At 44.9% G+C, this 19,975-nt stretch overlaps 2 protein-coding genes across 2 annotated transcripts in view; both read right to left on the reverse strand.

Annotated features, from left to right (window-relative positions):
• Positions 1-19,975, reverse strand: part of ap3d1 (adaptor related protein complex 3 subunit delta 1) — a 1,136,182-nt gene that overhangs the window by 785,964 nt on the left and 330,243 nt on the right. The gene's annotated exons all lie outside the window — the stretch shown is intronic.
• The window catches only part of LOC114662768 (nuclear receptor ROR-beta-like), a 37,170-nt gene that overhangs the window by 7,187 nt on the left and 10,008 nt on the right, over positions 1-19,975 (reverse strand). The window contains exons 2-7 of the mRNA XM_028816425.2: positions 5,111-5,196; positions 4,821-4,962; positions 4,264-4,662; positions 4,017-4,138; positions 3,784-3,916; positions 3,367-3,474 (exon numbers count right to left, since the gene is read on the reverse strand). Coding sequence (XP_028672258.1) covers positions 3,367-3,474; positions 3,784-3,916; positions 4,017-4,138; positions 4,264-4,662; positions 4,821-4,962; positions 5,111-5,196 — 990 coding nt within the window. The remainder of the gene's footprint in view (positions 1-3,366; positions 3,475-3,783; positions 3,917-4,016; positions 4,139-4,263; positions 4,663-4,820; positions 4,963-5,110; positions 5,197-19,975) is intronic.

Here is a 19,975-nt window from a genome sequence, read left to right on the forward strand (position 1 = left end):
AGCCACCTAGTCATCTAGTGCAGCAGTTCCCAAACTGTGGTATGCGTACCACTGGTGGTACGCGGAGCCTTTTCAGGTGGTACGCATCGTGGTCCCTGAAATTTAATTTATCTGTGCAAAACCCTTTATGACAAGCCTGTTGTGAGCAAAAACCAATGAAACGGTTTAAATACAATAATACGTGGATTCCCAAATTTAGTGTGGTGTGCAATTTCATCATCTGAATAAATAAAACCTATTATTCAAATCAGTATTTAGTTCATTTAACGCTACCATAATTCCGTTTCGCGGAAGTCAACTTCTGCTTCTTCGCTGTTTGAGCTTTTGGTCACTAGATGAAAGCACAACGCTGACACTATATTGTCTTCGGTAACTCTGCCTCACAGAAACCGCTCGTGTTTGTTGTTATACGTGCACTGCCGCTGTATCGCATCGTAGTCACTAGATCTAAGCACAAAGCCGATAACATTTCATCTTCGGTAACTGCATCACATACAGGCCGAAGGCAGGATTTAGTTTCGGGGCGGAATTTATCAATTTATGTACATGCACAAATTTTTTCATTCATTTTATGCATAATTTCTTCCAATTCTTTAACTTTTATTCAGATTTCGGGGCAGTTGTAGTCAGTGTCGTGAATTTGCTTTATATTACTTAAGAATTAATCATTCATTGCAGTACTTGGATTTTAATTTTTTTGTTAAAAATTCGGGTGGTACGCAACGCAACTCACTTAACCTCAGGTGGTACTTGACGTCCAAAAGTTTGGGAACCCCTGATCTAGTGCAAGTCGCAGTTAATATGATCGTATTAAACACCCTCACAAATTCTACAAATTACACTAAACCTTTACTAGAAGTCTAAGGAGGTTCTGCTCAAGCTTTATAACACACTGGTGAGGCCTCATCTTGAGTACTGTGTACAGTTTTGGTCTCCAGGCTACAAAAAGGACATAGCAGCACAAGAAAAGGTCCAGAGAAGAGCGACAGGGCTGAGTCCAGGGCTACAGGGGTTGAATTATGAGGAAAGATTAAAAGAGCTAAGCCTTTACAGTTTAAGCAAAAGAAGATTAAGAGAAGACCTGATTGAAGTGTTTAAAATTATGAAGGGAATTAGTCCAGTGGATCAAGACTGTGATTTTAAAATGAGTTCATCAAGAACACGGGGACACAGTTGGAAACTTGTTAAGGGTAAATTTCACAAATGTTAGGAAGCTTTTCTTCACAGAGAGGACCACAGACACATGGAATAAGCGACCAAGTAGACTCTAGAACTTTAGGAACCTTCAAAACTAGACAATGTTACTTTGGAAGAATTAAGTGGACAGGACTAGTGGGTTTTCTTAGGCTAAATGGCCTGTTCTTGTCCAGATTGTTCTAATGTCCTAACTAAAAATGCTGAATTGCAGATTACTTCTCCCAAATCAAATGCTCAGGCTTCATTTGAACCGTCCACCAAAACTAACCAAATAGGTGAAAACGTGCATTCCTGAATGGCAAACACAAAAGCACCCCATTCTCACCATCACAATCTGACTCCCTGTCCATTTTGATTTTAAATGAACTAGCCCCACTGGTCGCAGTCTCACCTCTGTTTCTCTTCTATTCTTAACCTACAAATCTTTAAATGGCCCCACCCCGGACTCCATCAGTGTCCTTCTCCATCACTCTGCTCCTGTTCGCCCACTTCTTCTTGTTGTGCCCCACACACCCTATGGGTGACAGGGCCTACAGCTGTATAGCACCCAGACTTTGGAATGACCTTCTGAAATTAAGGAGAGCAGCCGACTCCATTCATTCTTTAAAAAAAACTAGGGGGCTTTTCCTCCTGCTTGCTTTGCTCGCCAACCCCACGACCTGCACTACGCACTAGCCACTTTGCGTCTCTGCTGCTTGCGTATGTGGATTTCACTTTCACCAAACAACATCTTAATTCTTGCGGATAGGCCTCTTCATTGGGAAGAAACACTACTTTCCCTGATGGCAACACAAATTAAACAATCTACAAGTCTCTGACTTAAAGTTTAAAGCCGAACAATATCTGCATACTTCTGTCATATCACCTACGTCCATATATTCGATCTCTTTTCGCTGTTCCGTTATTTCACTGAGTAATAATTTCTGTTTGTTAGCGCTAATGTGATCTTTACGATCAGTTTTTTGAGACTTTCAAATTTCAGTATTAAAACGTATCACGCCAATGTTTCTGATCCTCTTTACGACGTTCTACTTTGTCTTCTTCTCTTGGTCTTTTATTTCCAACCCCACTTGGAGATGAGAGCGCAGGATCTCTTTCTGACAATAGCATTCACACGAATGAGACGTGATTGGGCCGTGGACGTGGTTGTAAATGTTTGAGAGGAGCGTGGGACTTGTCAAAATCACTTGGCAAAAAGTCTCGTCTCGCAGGACCTGAAATTATCTCCGAGAAAGTCTCGTCCCAGGATTTCCTTTTATAATAGAAAGACAACTGAAAAGTCATCTGTTCAGGAAAGCTTGTAACTTGACCTGACATTCTGCCTCCTCTTTACAGTCTTCCTCTCTGCTCAGTATAACTTGTGTGTGTGTGTGTGTGTGTGTGTGTGTGTGTGTGTGTGTGTGTGTGTGTGTGTGTGTGTGTGTGTGTGTGTGTGTGTGTGTCTGTGTTATATCACAGATGCTGTGATTTGCTAGGCTTTCTTTTAGTATTGAATTGAGAAGTTTACTCTGGTTTATTGTCTTTTATTCTAATGCCTTTGTATATTATCTTTCTATCTGTTTTAAGGTTCTACTCAGGAAACATTTGTATCCAATGTTACACATGCCAGCTGTTTCTTTCCAAGACTCTGTGACCTGCCTTGAGCATGGGAAACGCACTATATAAATGTATAATTATTATTAGTGTTTGATTTTCAATGTTCCATTGTAAACTCAATCTAAAGTACTCATCCATCCATTTATTACTTTTTGCATATTTAGAAGACGACTTACAAGGCTGAAGATACAGCACAACTATTTACAGTTATTTTTTTTACCAGCCGTTTAAGTGCTTTGCACAGAGCTAAGGTGGGACTTGAACCGGCCACCTTGTGGTTTAAAGTCCGCTGCCTAAGCCACTGCACCACATTCCATGGGTATTCTGGCAGCACTGGAGAAAGCAGCAGGGGGTGCAGACTCAGTTTCAAGTTGCCGATCAGAAAACACTTCACAGAGACACAGGAAGAACATGGCAGTGACACTGGCTGTGAGGCATCAGTGTTGGCAGCTTTGCCACCTTGTCATGCCAATAAAGTTCTACCACGCCCCAAAACTCAGCTGAAACCAGAATAAAAATGAAAAACATCCCAAGTTTCCCCAAAAACACAAAAAACAAAATGGCCCCACTCACCGAGGGACTTGAAGAGCTGGGGTCCGGTGTATTTTCCATCAAACAGCAGCGTGTTGTTGATGGGGTTGAACGCTCGGCACATGCGGATGAGGAGAACTTCCAGACAGCCTGTGTGAAGGGCGGGAAGAGAAAAGAGCCGATAAGAGGGTCTCCGCCAAAACGAGGACACAGACACACAGAAGACAGATTGAGTTTTCAAAATCAAAAGTGGACAAAAAGGCCCACAAAAACAGGAAGATTTCCTAAAACATAATGTGACGATAGTCAAATTATTTATTAACTTATAACCTTATTAAATAAAACTGACTGCCATGCAGCTGGGGAGTAAAGCATACAAGTGGCAGCATTTTAAACAAAATCACACGGACCCCTTCAGCAGCTGTTGCCCCAAAAAAAAAGTCAAATGGTCTCACTGACCTGCTTTGAGGAGGATTATCTGGTCATTCTGGCAGAGGTCCATGAAGCCGGTGATGCGCTTGGCAAACTCCACCATGTACTGGATGGCATTGGTAATCTGGAGAGCGCACTGCTGCCACATAACATCTGCACTCTGAGGGGGTGACAACAGAAGGAATGAATGGTTGGATGTGAGCCCCAGAATGTTTGATGGGACCCCAAACTGCAGCAGTGGGACTTCGAATCAGCCTTACCTTGCTCTGTGCTGCCCGGATCTCTTCTTGGCTGTACATGGTCCACGTGAGCCTCTTCAGCTCCTCTAGTGTGTACTGGCAGGTCTCCAGGTGGGATTTGACAATATTTTGTGACGCCCTCTCTGGGGACACAAAAGAAGAAATAGAAAGGTGTTATTTCTATTCCACAAAAATGAAGAAGGTTGGCAAGGAAGGGGACTGTCGTCGCCATGTTGGTGCCCCATGAAGACGTCACATCATTACTTACCAATTTCCAACATGGAGATGCCCTCTGGCAAGGGCAAGCGCCCACCATGGCAAGAGAGGCTAGAATCATGGAATAGTTCATACTCCTGCTTGATATACTTGGCATCCAGAAGGTCAATGCTGGACTGCTCAGGTGAAGATTGGGCTGAACCCAGGAGGTCCAAGCTGTAGTAGCTGTTAGCACTCTCAGGGGTCAGTGGGAGATCAAACAGCAGGCTGTCTGGCAATGTGGTGATGTCATCGAGGTCACTGAGGCCCATACTGGAGCTATTGCTGTAGGCTCTGGTCAGCATGTCAGGATCTTCCTTGGACATGGCCTGCTCCTGGCTCTGCTGGTGCTTCTGTACCTCTGCATAGAGACTGTCCCTCTGCTTCTTGGACATGCGACCAAACTTCACAGCTAAAGGGAGTTTTGAGGAGAACAAAAAAAAAAAAAAAAAAGAACAAAGTCATGTGAGCGGACCACCTGTCCTTAGTGCTGCACGTTGGTCAGATATGCAAGTGAAGACGTTCACGGTGTTCTGTACACCCGACAGTAATACTACAAGGTACACCCACCATCACGGGACATTCCAAGAGCGAGGCACTTCTGCAATCGGCAGTGTTGGCAGCGGTTTCGATTTGTCCGGTCAATGAGACAATTCCGCTGCCTTGAACAGGAGTACATGGCGTTGTTCTGCTGGCTGCGGCGGAAGAAACCCTGAAGAAGAAGAGAGGAGGAGATGATCAATAAGTGGAGAAATGGGGTGGGATGGCCTTGAGAAGAAAAGCAGAACCACAAAAACACACACACACAGTGCAAACCGCATTGGCCTGATCTGACAGGGAGAGGATTGTCTGCCACTCACCTTACAGCCTTCACAGGTGATGACACCATAATGGATGCCCGATGATTTGTCCCCACATATCTTACAAGGGATAACTTCAATTTGAGCTGTGATGTAGACAAAATGGAGAGAAAGAGAGAGGGATGATTACTGAAAGGGACAAATTTACTTTTTCTATTATTTGAATATTAAATTAGCCAATCTTCGTTTAAAGGATTAAAGAGAGGAACGGACAGTGGCCATTTTCTATCTTCCCATAAAGAACAAGATAAAGAAAAACAACTTGGCTGACGGACACACGGGCAGTGCAGTCTCTGGTTCTTAGCATTTTATATGAAGTTTCAGTTAACATTTCACTGGGAGGAAACACTACACTGAAAGTGCCGGATTTGGGGGATAGGGGATAGACAGGTCACTATAAAACAATAAAAGACAGGATAGGATGTTGTAAAATTATTCACACACACACACACACAAGTCTACATTGTCAGCATTTGAATTCAAACGTTCAGCCTTTCCCATGCTGACAGGATCTCCTACAATTTTGACATTCAGGTGCTGGTCATAAAATTAGAATATCATGACAAAGTTGATTTATTTCAGTAATTCCATTCATCTGGAGTCCCGTGTGCAGTTTGGGTCTCCAGGCTACAAAAAGGACATAGCAGCACAAGAAAAGGTCCAGAGAAGAGCGACAGGGCTGAGGAAAGATTAAAAGAGCTGAGCCTTTACAGTTCAAACTAAAGAAGATTAAGAGGAGACCCGACTGAAGTGTTTAAAATTATGAAGAGAATTAGTCCAGTGGATCCAGACAGTGACTTTAAAATGAGTTCATCAAGAACATGGGGACACAGTTGGAAACTTGTTAAGGGTAAATTTTACACAAACATTAGGAAGTTTTTCCTCACACAGAGAACCACAGACACTTGGAATAAGCGACCTGATAGTGTGATAGACGTTAGGGACCTTCAAAACTTGACTTGATGTTTTTTTTTTTTTTTTTAAAAGAAGAATTAAGTGGACAGGCCCGGCGAGATTTGATGGGTTGAATTCCCTGTTCTCGTCCAGGTTGTTCTAATGACCCCTAACCACATCTGTCCATTAATATCATCATTGATCTAAGGCCAGTTAACGCCAGAGGACAGGAAAGCAAAAACTCCAGTCAGCAGCATCCATGGAGAAAATGAACCTCTGGGAGGTCCACGGTCAGCTATAACACAAAGTCATAGACAAAGCCAGACACAGTCCCGGTCCCGAAGACCTCAGCCACCCACCGCCTTCTAGGCACTACTAGGGTTAAAGTGCAAAACAGATTGCTTAGCCGCCCCCCGCCACTTAGATTTAGAACCTCAAGTCAAGCGCTTCCCCAAAAAAGGACAATTCATACAATGCAGCAATCTTTCCACTGCTCGAGCATCAGGTCAGGATTTCTGATCCAGAAATTAAAAGTACGCCAACAGCATTTCCATGGCGCACTCTCCTCCAGGCACTGAGGGGGCTTCAGAGGTCCGGCTGCATCATGAAAGACTAACTTGTGCTTTACAGATTGCTAATTTTTAAATTGTGTTCAAGTTCTAGTTCAGATGTATCGTGTGTACACAGTATGATGCAAAGAAGAATTCAAAGTTTGTCCCACTGAACAAACAGGAGACCAGCAACACACCACCATACGCGACATCAGAAAGTAACACTCACTCACGGCCTGCCAGTATGGTTGTCTGCCAAGGAGCCTCACAACCCGAGGATAAAAACCATCCATCAGTGTGGTGGTGTGTGAGTGCCGAATGGAGAGGAGATAACACGAAATGTAGAGGATGGCGGAGGTCTTTAATTATACAGTTTGCTTCTGTAACACAGCGTGTGTTGTGCACGTCCTGAATAGAAGGTGGCCGAGTGCCGGGGATAACTTGAGTGTTTTGTGATTTAACAACCTTCTGTATTACATCATAGCACTCCATGAGCCTGTACAGAGGGATGAGTGCCATACAATCCATCCATCCATCCATCCATTTTCCAACCCGCTGAATCCGAACACAGGGTCACGGGGGTCTGCTGGAGCCAATCCCAGCCAACACAGGGCACAAGGCAGGAAACAATCCTGGGCAGGGGTGCCATACAATAAATCCACTGAATCCCACTAGAAGGTGCTGGGGCGGCACACTGGGTAGCTCTTCCATCTCACAGATCAGGAATTATAGTTTTGAATCCTGCTCCCCCATATTCTTCCATGCTAACATGAGTTTTCCGTCATCTTTCCCAAAAACATGCTGGTTAAGTGATTTGGGGGGGATTGTTTGAATTGGTGTGAGAGAGAGAGAGCTTCCACCAGAAGGTCCTGTGATAGACTAGCAGCCAGTGCTGCCGATGACAAGCTTTGGTCTCCCCCAACCCGGACTTGGATTAAATAGACTTGAGGATGTGGTGTTACGCATCATAAGCTGCCATACATGTTGGCGTTGTGCTCTCTGCATAGATTTCTAGGGCCATTGTTGTCACATATAAATCGGATTTCCCACCAGTCAACACCATCTACAATCTATAATTTCTTTCCTTCAGATAGACGGCCAATTCCATATTTCCAGACACGCATGCATGTCTGAGGTTCGCCTCCTGGGCTCATCAGAGGTAAGCAGTACCACTCCAGAACATAAGGGGGCGCTGGCGCTTAGAGCAACTGACTCCGCCCCTTCCAGTCCCTCCACTATAAAGCCGAGGTGCTCCCGACATTGGGCGTCTCATTCCGGAGGTAGCAAATCGTAGATCGGAGCCTTGAAGCTGGCCGATTGCTTTACTTCACTCTTAAGTTTTGCTTGTATTCTATGCATCTTTGAACACCTGTTTAAGTTATCTGGATTTGGCAAAAAAAAGATTAAAAAGGGTGACCCGGTTGGTGCCCCAACATGTCTTCTGAGAACAGTGTGTTCCCTCAGTTGAAAACACAACTTTATCCTAAGCATTTATAAATTTATCCTGCTAACCTGAACTGATAGTGATGGACACTGACCAGATGGTCCTGTGCACCTCAGCCATTAGTGGATGCGACTTCCTCTAAAATTTCAACCACCTTTGTGCTTCTGGTCACCACAGTACAAGAAAGACATAGCAGCACTTGAAGCTGTGCAGAGGAGAGAAGCCAAGAACATCCCAGGACGTGAGGACACGTCCTACAGTGACAGACTCCAAGGATTAAACCTGTTTAGTCTCCAGAAGAGGAGACTGCGTGGGGTCTTTAAAATTCTCAAAGGCACTGATAAAGAAGGTTCTTTCAGCTTAAGGGCTCGTTTATACTTCACGCTCGGATCACGTACGCATCATGGCTGCCTCTGAGCAGGTCCTCAGAAATTACTGTGACGCGTGCGAGTTGCAGTACCAGCAAAAAGTCGGGGAGCGCAGTGTGATCAAGTCGGAACGTGACGTCAGAGTCTCTGTTTACTATCGACATGGGACAGAAAGCCGCTCTAAGGATCCTACAGGGTTGATGTGCCCGCTGCAATGTTTGATGAATGGTTCGATGTGGAGAAGCAAAATGCCGACATACAGATGCATTTGTGGTGCTTTTATATTCAAGTGTCGCATATTCCTCATCATAATGACACGATACATTGTAAAAGTCTCACATATCGTCTTCTGTGCCATCCTTTTTTTTGCACCTTCACAACAGCAACAGAATGTCCGGCGGCATATGTGTGCCACAGAGAAAAATAAAATCAGGGGCACAGTGAAAAGATGTACTTTGTGATTAAAGTGGATATTTCAGCTTTAATCTCAAAATGTCCACTTTAATCTCGTAGTTTATTTTGTCATTAAAATTGATCGTCGTAAACGTCATCTTAAAACCAAACCAGCTGTTAATTGCTACCTGCTACTGGGGCTTCCTCCTGAGCGGACAGCAGCAATCGCCACACAGAACACATCACATTTCTGATATTCCAGATCTCTGCACATTTAGAATCCTTAGATTTATACTTGATATCACTTTCATGATGAAATGCATTAAAGTATGTATGTTACATTTTACAGATAAATTGTTAATGTAAATAATGAACACTGTTAATAATGTAGGGGTGGCATGGTGGCAGAGCAGTAGCACTGCTGTCTCACAGGGAGTCGCTCCGCTGGTGTTCCCTGCCTGCAGTTTGCATGTTTCCTTGGCGTGTGTCCGCAGTGAGCTCCTGTTTCCTGCCAAAGACATGCAGGTTTGGGGATTTGGTGACGCTAAAATGACGCCAGTGTATATGTGTGCGCTTGTGCTCACCCTGTGATGAGCTGATGCCCCATCCTGGGATTGTTTCTGCCTCGTGCCCAATGCTTGCTGGAATGGGCGCATCCCTGGATTGATGGACGTAATCATTAAACATCCTTTTCAGAGATATTGTGGCAAGGTGACCTCAGAACTTAATGGATGTTCCAGGAAATTCACAACACAGCTCAGCTGAACCGGTCCTCACTGTGATGATATCTCACACTGCCACTTGGAGGAATCTTCCAGATTTACGTAAAATATGTGCCCAAGTATGAACAGTGCAACGCTTGCCTAGCAGTAGCATCCGCCGCAGCACACGTCACGTCACATGAAGTATAAACGGTGAATCGCATACTCAAGGACACCTAGTGGAGATTAAGGGGAAGTGCATTTAAAGCTGAAGCCAGGAAACACTTCTTCAAAGTTGTGGGACTCAGGTACAAACTACAGAGACATGAAGTTGAAGCAGAAACCTTGACAAGCCTTAAGAAGAATCAGGATGAGATATCAGGGCAGCACAGTTATTAGTAAAACAAGTGGGCTTGATGGTCTGTAAGGTCTTCTCTCTTTTGAAAGAATCATGGACGAACATAAGACATCCTTTCGAATGAGATCTGGACACATCTATACTTCAACCTTTCTTCCTCCATCTTTTGTCAAGCCATCCAGCCCCAGAGTAGAATTTGGTAGAATCTCTGTGGTTTTAAGGAGACACCTTGTGATGGACTGGCCTCCCATCCTGGGCTGGTGCACACCTAGGGATCAGCGCCGTTAATCGAGTTTAGGAGATGGACTTGTTCTGTAGTTTTTTTTTCCTATACAAAAATTAGAATGTGGCATCATCAGGTTTAAAATAAATAAAGGAAGTAAGTTCATATGGACTCAAGAAATGAGCTCGATTACTGGAACAGGGACAAACATCCATTTTCCTCCAGTGGCTCTTTAGCAGGTCCTCCCGTAAGAGCCACCCCGTCACCCAATGCTAACAGAATTACGTGCTACTCAGGCAGCAGGACACAACGGCGTTGCCCTCCGCTCACTTGATTGAACACTCGGAGAGTCGTAGTGACACAGGAAATGATTTCTCTGTGCGTAATTAGGAGAATGGCTTTATTGCATCTTCAACTGGGTTTTATTGCTGCCTCTGGGGTGGGCGATCAGATTTGCTGCTTGTTTGGTTGTTCTAATGAAGCACATTTTTTAAGGACAAATGATAATTAATGCCCTGAATCGGTAGATACAGATAAATAAATAAAACTGCAGAATAAATCCTCCTCCACCTGAACCCAAAGAGGAGAGAGGAAAAAAAAAAAAAACAAAAACCAAACCCTGCACAGCACACAACGGTGGTGCAGATCTCATTTTAAATCCCCATCTCCATTACCTCTCATCACAATTCTGCCTTTTATCTCGTGCGGACATCTGCACACCGCAATGAAACACGGTATGCTGCTCACTTTCTTCTGCATAAAAGGCAGTTCCTTATGGAGTCCTTCACTTAAAGATCCTTCCTTCTCCAGCTTGGACATAAATGATGAATTCAGCCGCAGGTCGATTCATCTAAAGACAGCTGTGGAAAACGTGAACCTCGCCGGGCACAAGGCAGGCGCCAATGCTGAACGGGACATCAATCCCCCATATCACAGAACCCAAACATGACCACTGCCACACGTGCTTGTGCTCTGTGAGGGTGCAGGAAATCCTCAGGGCCGTTTGGGGAGCATGCAAACTCCACTCAGATTTGAAGCCGTGAGGTAGCTAAAGTAAATATAGCGCCACCTACCTGCGTTTATACGATACGTCATCACGGTTGTGCATTCACGTGCTAATCCAATGACTGAATGAGGGAGCAGTTTGATTAAATACGTGACGTGCACTGCAGCTTTGTAATAAAGTTCTGCTTGGTGCGCTCTGATGGCTCTTCGCTATTCGTTTTCATGACACATTTATTTTACCCATCCATCAGAATGATATCTCTGACATATAAAACACGTAACAAAAACTAACCAGTTAGGTAAATACCACTGTGATTAAGTAGGTGCAAGAAATGGCTGAACGAGTTGTTAAAGCATGGATGGATGGATGGCTAAAATGTTATTGTAGAATTTCCAAGCAGAGGACAGCAGCCTTGCTCCTTTCACCTTGTAGCGGGGAGGCTGCACACCACCAGCATCCCACCCAAGCTCCCCTATGCCCTCCACCAAAACAGGGACTTGCCTTTCGGGTTGTCTGTCGTATCTGAACTGGCCTGGTATGAGGGATTGTGTCCCATGATGGTCCTATGACTGGCTCTAGCTTCTCGGCAGCCCTGAGTAGGTTCTCAAAAATAAAGGGCTGGATCAGATTATAGATTAATACTTCACCAATCCCTGGCCCTAAGTGTGGTAGCGGTTCAAATACGGCCTTAAGTGGGCACAAACACACACCACACACTGGTCAAGAGAGACCAGAAGAAGGAGCAGTACACACCTTGGAGCCTCAAAAACCACATACAGCTCCACAAAAAGGAGAGGGACAAATGGCATGGCGGATTTAATTTAACAATCACCCCCCACCACCACCACCACAGCGTGTATTCAGCTGCAGCATGAAAGGCCAGGCTTGTTTATCTTACTACTTCTTTTAAATCAAAACCTCAAGATCAGATACCAGAGCGGTAATCGAGAATCACAGTGTTCTCCTGACACAGATTCCTAAATCATTTCATAAGAAAGCAGTTAAGTGTCTGTGACATCTTAGCAATGGCGTAACACACACACACACACACACACACACACACACACACACACACACACACCCAGCAGCAGTAGCAAGTTTCCTGGCTGAATGAATGAAGGGCCCTGTCACAGCAGACAACGCCTTTCTGAATCACTTTTTCATACATGAAGGCTTTGCTGTCTACATTTTTATGACTGTCTGAACGTTTGGTTTCCCCCAAACTTCATAATTTTATTTAAAGTCTATTCTAAACTGATAAAGGAATAGAGGGTACCACCTGCCTTAAGTATTGTCATTGGGGCCTCTTATTCCAAACCACTGCTTCCTTAACTGTTCCCTATTTGTAATTATTCCTTTCAGGTTTTATTTTGATGTAAAGGCACCTGATAAAGGACTCCCTCCTCCTCCTCCTCCTCTTCTTCTTTCGGTTGCTCCAGTTAGGCGTTGCCACGGCAGATCATCTTCTTCCATATCTTTCTGTCCTCGTTATCTTGCTCTGTCACCCCCATCACCTGCATGCCCTCCCTCACAACATCCATAAACCACCTCTTAGGTCTTCCTCTGCTCCTCTTCCCTGGCAGCTCTATCCTTAGCACCCTTCTCCCAATAGACCCAGCATCTCTCCTCTGCACATGTCCCTCATGAATCCTAAACTCGAATCTTTACAAGTAGAGTCTATTGTTTTCGGTGTTCTCATTATGACTCCTCACCCCACTGTGAATCACTTCTCTTACAACTGTCACAGGGGGTCTCAAAAGCACCCCGCGATTTGTAGCTCAAGCTCTTCCTTTCACTGCATATACAGAATACTCACACAAGTTGTAATCTTTTCCTAACCACATCTCTAATAAAGTGCCCCCAACTCAGAGTCCATAAATTTGACATTAAAGTGTACAAAAACTATTTATGAATGCTCAGCACCAGTCTCAACAAGTAACGAAAACCCAAGCGGTGCTGTCAGAGGGTCCCCTCTCTTAGCTCCCACATTAAACCTGACTTTTATATGTAATCTCACCTGCGCCCGTTATTCTTAACACAGTCACTCATAAATGCCTTCTACTCTTACATGTAAACTCTTAAAAATCAAAGTGCCAGAGCGATTCTTCTGAGCTATGCCATCGAGGAACCAGTTTTGGCCCCCAGAAGACCCATCCACAAGGTCCCAGAAAGAACCTTTTATTTATTGAGGTCCGTAACAGTAAATAACCATAAGTAGACGATAACAGATTTGTGAAATACCAATGGGTTTCGATTTTAATGAGACTCTCACTGCACACAATGTAACTCACTGCAAACTAAGTTCAGTTTTTCTTAATCTGCTAGTGTCCTGCTAGGTGGCCTACCATCCATTAAAGAGTTCAGGTTTTTTTTCTACATATTAGGACGTCTTTCAAAAACACAAAGAACCAACTTCATATGCAAAGAACGCTTCCCACAACTGAGTGGTGCTTTGCCAAGCCATTGCCGTATAACAGGGGTGGGTAATGTCGGTCCTGGAGAGCCGCAGTGGCTGCAGGTTTTCATTCCAACCCAATTGCTTAATTACAAACCAATCCTTGCCAATCTCAGACCTTATTTAATTTTATGGCTTGTTAGTCTGCAATGTAAGGTTCTTATATCGTAGATTTTTTCCTTTCCAAGGAAGTCATCCAAATGATTTGAAGCCTAAAACGTATCATTTTTCAGTCTGCCACATTTTTCTATTAAGTGTTTTATTAAATCAAAGAGTGCATGATGAACACACAGAGATGTAAATGGAAACAAATTAGATGGAGAACTGCTGGCTGCTTTGTCATTTATATTTTATTGTTAATAAGGAGCCATTAAAACAGTGACTGCAGCTGTTTAAGTTTGAAATAAGCAAATAAGGGTGGGGAACCTTAACAAGTGGTGGTACGGTGGCGCAGTGGTAGTGCTGCTGCCTCGCAGTAAGGAGACCTGGGTTCGCTTTCCGGGTCCTCCCTGCGTGGAGTTTGCATGTTCCCCCCGGGTGCTCCGAGGAATCCTAAATTAATCCTAGTGTGTGCTTGGTGTGTGCCCTGCGGTGGGCTGGCACCCTGCCCGCGATTTGTTCCTGCCTTGTGCCCTGTGCTGGCTGGGATTGGATAATGACTGACTGATGAACCTTAACAAGTGAGACCACTAAAATGAAGCATCAAAATGTCTCTTAAGCTATATGTGCTTCAACAGCAATAACTGACTTCTCATTAAGAACACAAACCTGCAGCCACTGTGGCTCTCCAGGGCCGACATTGCCCACCCCTGCTCTATGAGGAACCACGCAACCCAATAAAGAACCGTAAGGTGCCATTAAAGAAGCAGCATTTTTCCCCGCATGTATAGCGACACATCACGTCTGTTCCTAACCCCCGTCTCTTAAAAGTGCCCCCAACTGTTAACGAATTTTGCATACAAGTGCACCTTTGTACTTGTTTAATAGGGGCCTCTGGTCCCTATCCCCTCTCTCATAAATGCCCCCCTATGCTTTCCACATGTGCCCATATTTTGATAAAGATCTATTTTTCCTTGGATCCTAAATATCGCTGTTAATAAGTCGCTCCTATGCCTACATATTGCCATTTCAACCCCCAGTCCTACTCACTTTTCCCACAACTGTACCGTACTCTCCAAGTATTCACACAAACTTCAATTTCTAACCACCTCTCTCCACACAGTGGTGGCTCTGAGGCTACGGATCTGCACTGGTATACAGAAGGTTGCCGGTTCGAATCCCCGTTACTGCTAAGAGAGATCCTACTCTGTTGGGCCCTTGAGCAAGACCCTTAACCTGCACTTGTACAGCGCCCCTGGAGCAACTGGTGATTCTGCACTCTGACCCCAAGGGGTATGCGAAAACTAATTCCTAATACAAGAAATTGTATAAGGCAAAACAAAGAACAAAAAAAAAAAAAACACACACAAGATAATGTCCTTTACTGCGTCCTCAAGTGTCACGTATTCCGAACCACTTTGTCACAAGTGCACCCCATTCTTCATTGCTTCCCCCATTAGTCTCACAGCTGCCCCGAATCCCCAACTTATTTCCTAACCACTTCATTAGTGTGCCTACTGCGTCTAAACTGCCCCCAGTTCCCTAAACCACCCCACGGCTGCTCAAAACCAACTTCAGAAAAGTGTTAATTTTTATTTTTGGCCTCCCTTCACGCTCCACACGCTCAGCCTTTCATTTTTGCTTCGTCTCATTTTCTTTCTCTTTCTTTCTTAATCCTCGGTTATATAACTCTTGTCCAATCCCATTCTACAGGCTAAACAAGCTCAGTGAGGTCACCTTAGCAACACTCTCCGCCTGCGCGTCCCCATTGGCCGACTGCCGGTGTTTGTTTATTGTCCTTATTTACCGATTGGCCAGGCCCCTCTGTTGCTCACACGCCCCAGCAGTCAGGCTATCTTAATGAAACTAATTTGCCCGACTGACACAGTTTCTAGTAGTAAAGAAGGGAGGGGTGAAGGGAATTAAGGTGGACTTGTATACAGTTACATAAAATGATTTATTTATACACAACAGGAAAGCACAAACAAGAACTTGTCAAGTCAAGTCAACTTTATTTATAAAGCACTTTACATACAACAGCCGCTGACCAATGGCATATTATGTGAAGTGTCTTTCTTGGTCAATCATCCAAGTTTGACATTACTAGACAAACGTTAAGTCTGGGGAGTGTGGCTTACAATACCACAATAAAGTTAATCGTGCTAGATTTTTGGACATTTTAACTTAATCTACCCAACAGGCCGTTAATGAGCTCTTGGGCACAGCCATCAGCAGTGTGTCTGTCTGCGGAGAGAGAGTCGACCTCATCGAGAGGTTTACTTACCTTGGCAGTGACATTCGTGTCTCTGGTGACTCTTCCTGTGAAGTCAGTAGATGGATTGGGAGAGCAAGGGGGGGGGTCATGAGGTCGCTGGAGAGGGGTGTGTGGCGCTCCCGATATCTATGCAAAAGGATGAAGGTCCAAGTCTGTAGAGTCCTGGTGCTTCCTGTCTTGCTATATGGTTGCAAAACATGGACGCTATCCAGTGACCTGAGATGAAGACTGGACTCCTTTGGTACTGTGTCTCTTTGGAGACTCCTTGGGTACCGCTGGTTTGACTTTGTATTGCTCACGGAGTCCAGAATGAGGCACATTACCTGCAGTGTGAGGGAGCGTCAGGTACGGCACTACGGCCATGTGGCTCGATTCCACGAGAGTGGTCCAACTCGCATGATCCTCATTGTTGAGGACCCAAGCTGCTGAACAAGGCATGCTGCAGGTAGAGGGTAATTTTTGGTTGGGAGGACTGGACCACGTGTCTGCCTGGGGGGGTTGCCAATCAGGATTATGAGCTGTTTCAGTGTGTGGTGGGTGTGGCAACATGCTGTACCAGCGCATGCTCCCCAACCTGACCTACCCAACAGGAGCCCCCTGAAATTAGGTTCATTCGAAGGTGTATTTCAGCCTGTGACACTTGACAGACACACTAACTGATTACTGTAGCCTTCTCTCTGCTTATTAAATAATCTGTAATGGACTTCAACACTGTGTCACTGGTGAGAAATTCATTTGGACTCCGACCCTCTGAATTTGACGTCCTCCCACAGACAGGGTGGCTGCGAACCCTGGGCCTCTTGGTCAGTAGGTGGCAGCTTGTCCAGCGGAGCCAAAGGGAATTTCCCTCTCCTTCCACTCACCCATCCTCTGAGCAATCCTGGGAAAGCCCCCCAAATATCACCAGTAAGATGTTGCTCAGAGTCCCAACCCTCTCCATTTTACATTATTACAGAGAGAGTATGGCCACTTATTAGAGAAATCTGCAATGGACTTCAATAGGATTCCGGCCCTCTCAATTTCATGTCGTCACACTAAAAGTCAGTCAGTCATTTTCTAACCTGCTTAGTCCAGAACCGAGTTTGGTTTGGGTTGGGGGTGCTGGAGCCTATCCCAGCTAGCCTAGGGCGCCAGTCATCCACCCAACACACACACCCACCCACACACCCACCCACACACCCACCCACACACACACTAGAGACAATTTATTAATGTCAAGACAGAATACATGTGTGTAAATGAGAGGGAGGTCAGTGGAATGGTGAGGATGCAGGGAGTAGAGTTAGTGAAGGTGGATGAGTTTAAATATTTGGGATCAACAGTACAGAGTAATGGGGATTGTGGAAGAGAGGTGAAAAAGAGTGCAGGCAGTGTGGAATGGGTGGAGAAGAGTGTCAGGAGTGATTTGTGATAGACGGATATCAGCAAGAGTGAAAGGGAAGGTCTACAGGACCAGCTATGTTATATGGGTTGGAGACGCTGGCACTGGAGACAGAGCTGGAGGTGGCAGAGTTAGAGATAAGATTCACATTGGGTGTGACGAGGATGGATAGGATTAGAAATGAGAACATTAGAGGGTCAGCTCAAGTTGGACGGTTTGGAGACAAAATCAGAGAGGAGAGATTTTATGGTTTGGACATGTGCAGAGGAGAGATGCTGAGTATACTGGGAGAAGGATGCTAAGGATAGAGTTGCCAGGGAAGAGGAAAAGAGGAAGGCCTAAGCGAAGGTTTATGGATGTGGTGAGAGAGGACATGCAGGTGATGGGTATAACAGAACAAGATGATGAGGACAGAAAGATATGGAAGAAGATGATCCGCTGTGGCAACCCCTAATGGAAGAAGCAGAAAGAAGAAGAAGAATCCACCTAACCTGCACGTCGTTGGACTGAGAGAGGAAACCGCAGCACATGGAGGAACCCAACACAGACATGGGGAGAACCCTGGTCTCCTTACTGCGTGGCAGCAGCACTACCACTGAAGTGCCGCCCCTCACACTGACAGGGTGGCGGTAAACCTGGAGCCTCCGAGTCAGTAGGTGGCAGCGTGTCCAGTTGAGCCAAAGAGAGTTTCCCCTCTCCTAACTGAACGAGACTTCTAAACTACAACTGGCATGTTCCAAACTATCCTTGATGCCCTCCACCTTTCAATCCTGTGAGGAAGCCCCCAAATGTCACCAGCAAGGTATCAGTCAGAGAGTGACTGGCCAAGTCTTAGAGACAGAATGGAAATCATTCAGGATTCCAACCTTCTCCACTTCAAGTCCTCACACTGACAGGGAGGCAGCAATCCTGGTGCCCCCCAGAGGCGAGTAGCTGGCAGCTTATTAACTTGTGCCGTTTCACACTGGCGATCAGTGGACCAGCGGGTGTGCCCACTGCAGCACCACAATGGCAAGGCTTTGATATTAAAAAAAAGATTAACAAGAATAGAGGTGGGAGATGAAGAAGAAGAAGAAGAAGGAGAACCACATGGGGCTACCAGAGGGAGTTCTTCGTTTAAGGGTTTCTCGTTTTCTTCCACCTATTTGTGTGTTTCTGTTACTCATCCTTCCATTGTATGCTGTATTGAGATTTTTTTTCTTAATCTTTGGCCTACCTGCCATTCATTTTGGGCTCAAGTACCCCCGTTCATTGCTCAGAGTGGGATTCTTCATTTGTACCTTTCCATCCATCAAGTAGGGGTGTGTGCTAGCAAAGCCGCTTTTAGCAGTTTCTGTACAACTGACACTAGCGTTCATTTGCAAATGGGTGCTTTGCATTTATTTTTCTACATATATTTTTTAAATTAATGATAGAAAAGAAGACATAAATATTGGAAAGTAGCTGCTCCACTTCTTTCAATATATGCGGTTTTTACAGTTGGCAGGCTCGGCGCTGATTCAGGTGGACTCTCTCACTGAAACGGCTCAGACATTCCAGTTTATTTAACTTTGTCCAAAGGTTGCAGTCCACAATGCTCTGTTTCTATGTAACACTCGCTGGGCTCTTAATCAGCACAGAGCCGAGCCTGTGGTGTCAGGTGGCCATGCCAGTCTGTTTGCTGGGTCCTGTAGCACGTAGAAATGTTATGTCGCTGGAGGGGTTTGGAACAAAAAGGGTCCCTCGTGATTTACCAGGGAGGACTGGGAAACAGAGAATGTCGAAGACGTGACAAACCGACTAAGGAGGACAGCAGAAGAATACAACGCAGAGACACGAGCAGAAACGGAACACAGAGGTCAAAGCACCGGCGGAAATGCTGCACGAGGACCCCGAGGACCACCGAGAGCAGAGATGTGGCTGGCCGTTTGGGAGAGAAGTCAAGAAGATAAAACCGATGTTAACGTGCGGCCCTTAATGAAGATTGTGATGGACGGTCTTTAAAATATATAAAATGAGCAAACAAATGGAAATGATGCTTATTAGTTGATTGAACTAAATGTCTGCATCAGCCACACACAGTCACCTACTTTTATATGTGGACATCAAGACCATTACACTGACTGCAATCTTCACTTTAACTTCATTTATTATTATTTCTCCATTTATCCTTACATGTTTGGAACTGGTAACAGCTAACTGGGCTTCTCATAGTTTAAAGTTTCCTTAGGTCTACCCTTATATACTTTTATCTAAGGTATCTATCTATAGGTTTGCTCCAATTGTGCTGTACAGTGACAATAAAGGTATCTCACACCTTGGACAGGCAAGTACCGTATATACTGTACTCACATTTAAGTTCTCCCGCAGATACTTCAGGACTTGATTTTACCGTATAATTTCCAGTATTTTATAATGTCGGCCGTATAAGTCGAATGCGGAAAACTCACGCTATTTATCCAAGAGCTTATGATATGCTAACACCCACCTGAGAGAGTAACCACGGAGCACACGGCCTTGTTTTCTATGTATTGTACCCACGTGACCTCACAGTAATACCCGAACTATTCCGAAGCGACGTCTGCCCCGTTTCGTGTTTTTTGTATCTCACACCCTCATACACCTTTATCGTAAGAGCATCCCTTATCTATGATGGAACGTTCGATCAGAAGAAAATATGAAGCTGCTTTTAAATTAAAAGTCGTTGAAGTGGCGAAAGAAATTGGCAACTGCGCTGC

This window comes from Erpetoichthys calabaricus, chromosome 12 (genome assembly GCF_900747795.2).
Source record: "Erpetoichthys calabaricus chromosome 12, fErpCal1.3, whole genome shotgun sequence".
NCBI lineage: Eukaryota > Metazoa > Chordata > Cladistia > Polypteriformes > Polypteridae > Erpetoichthys > Erpetoichthys calabaricus.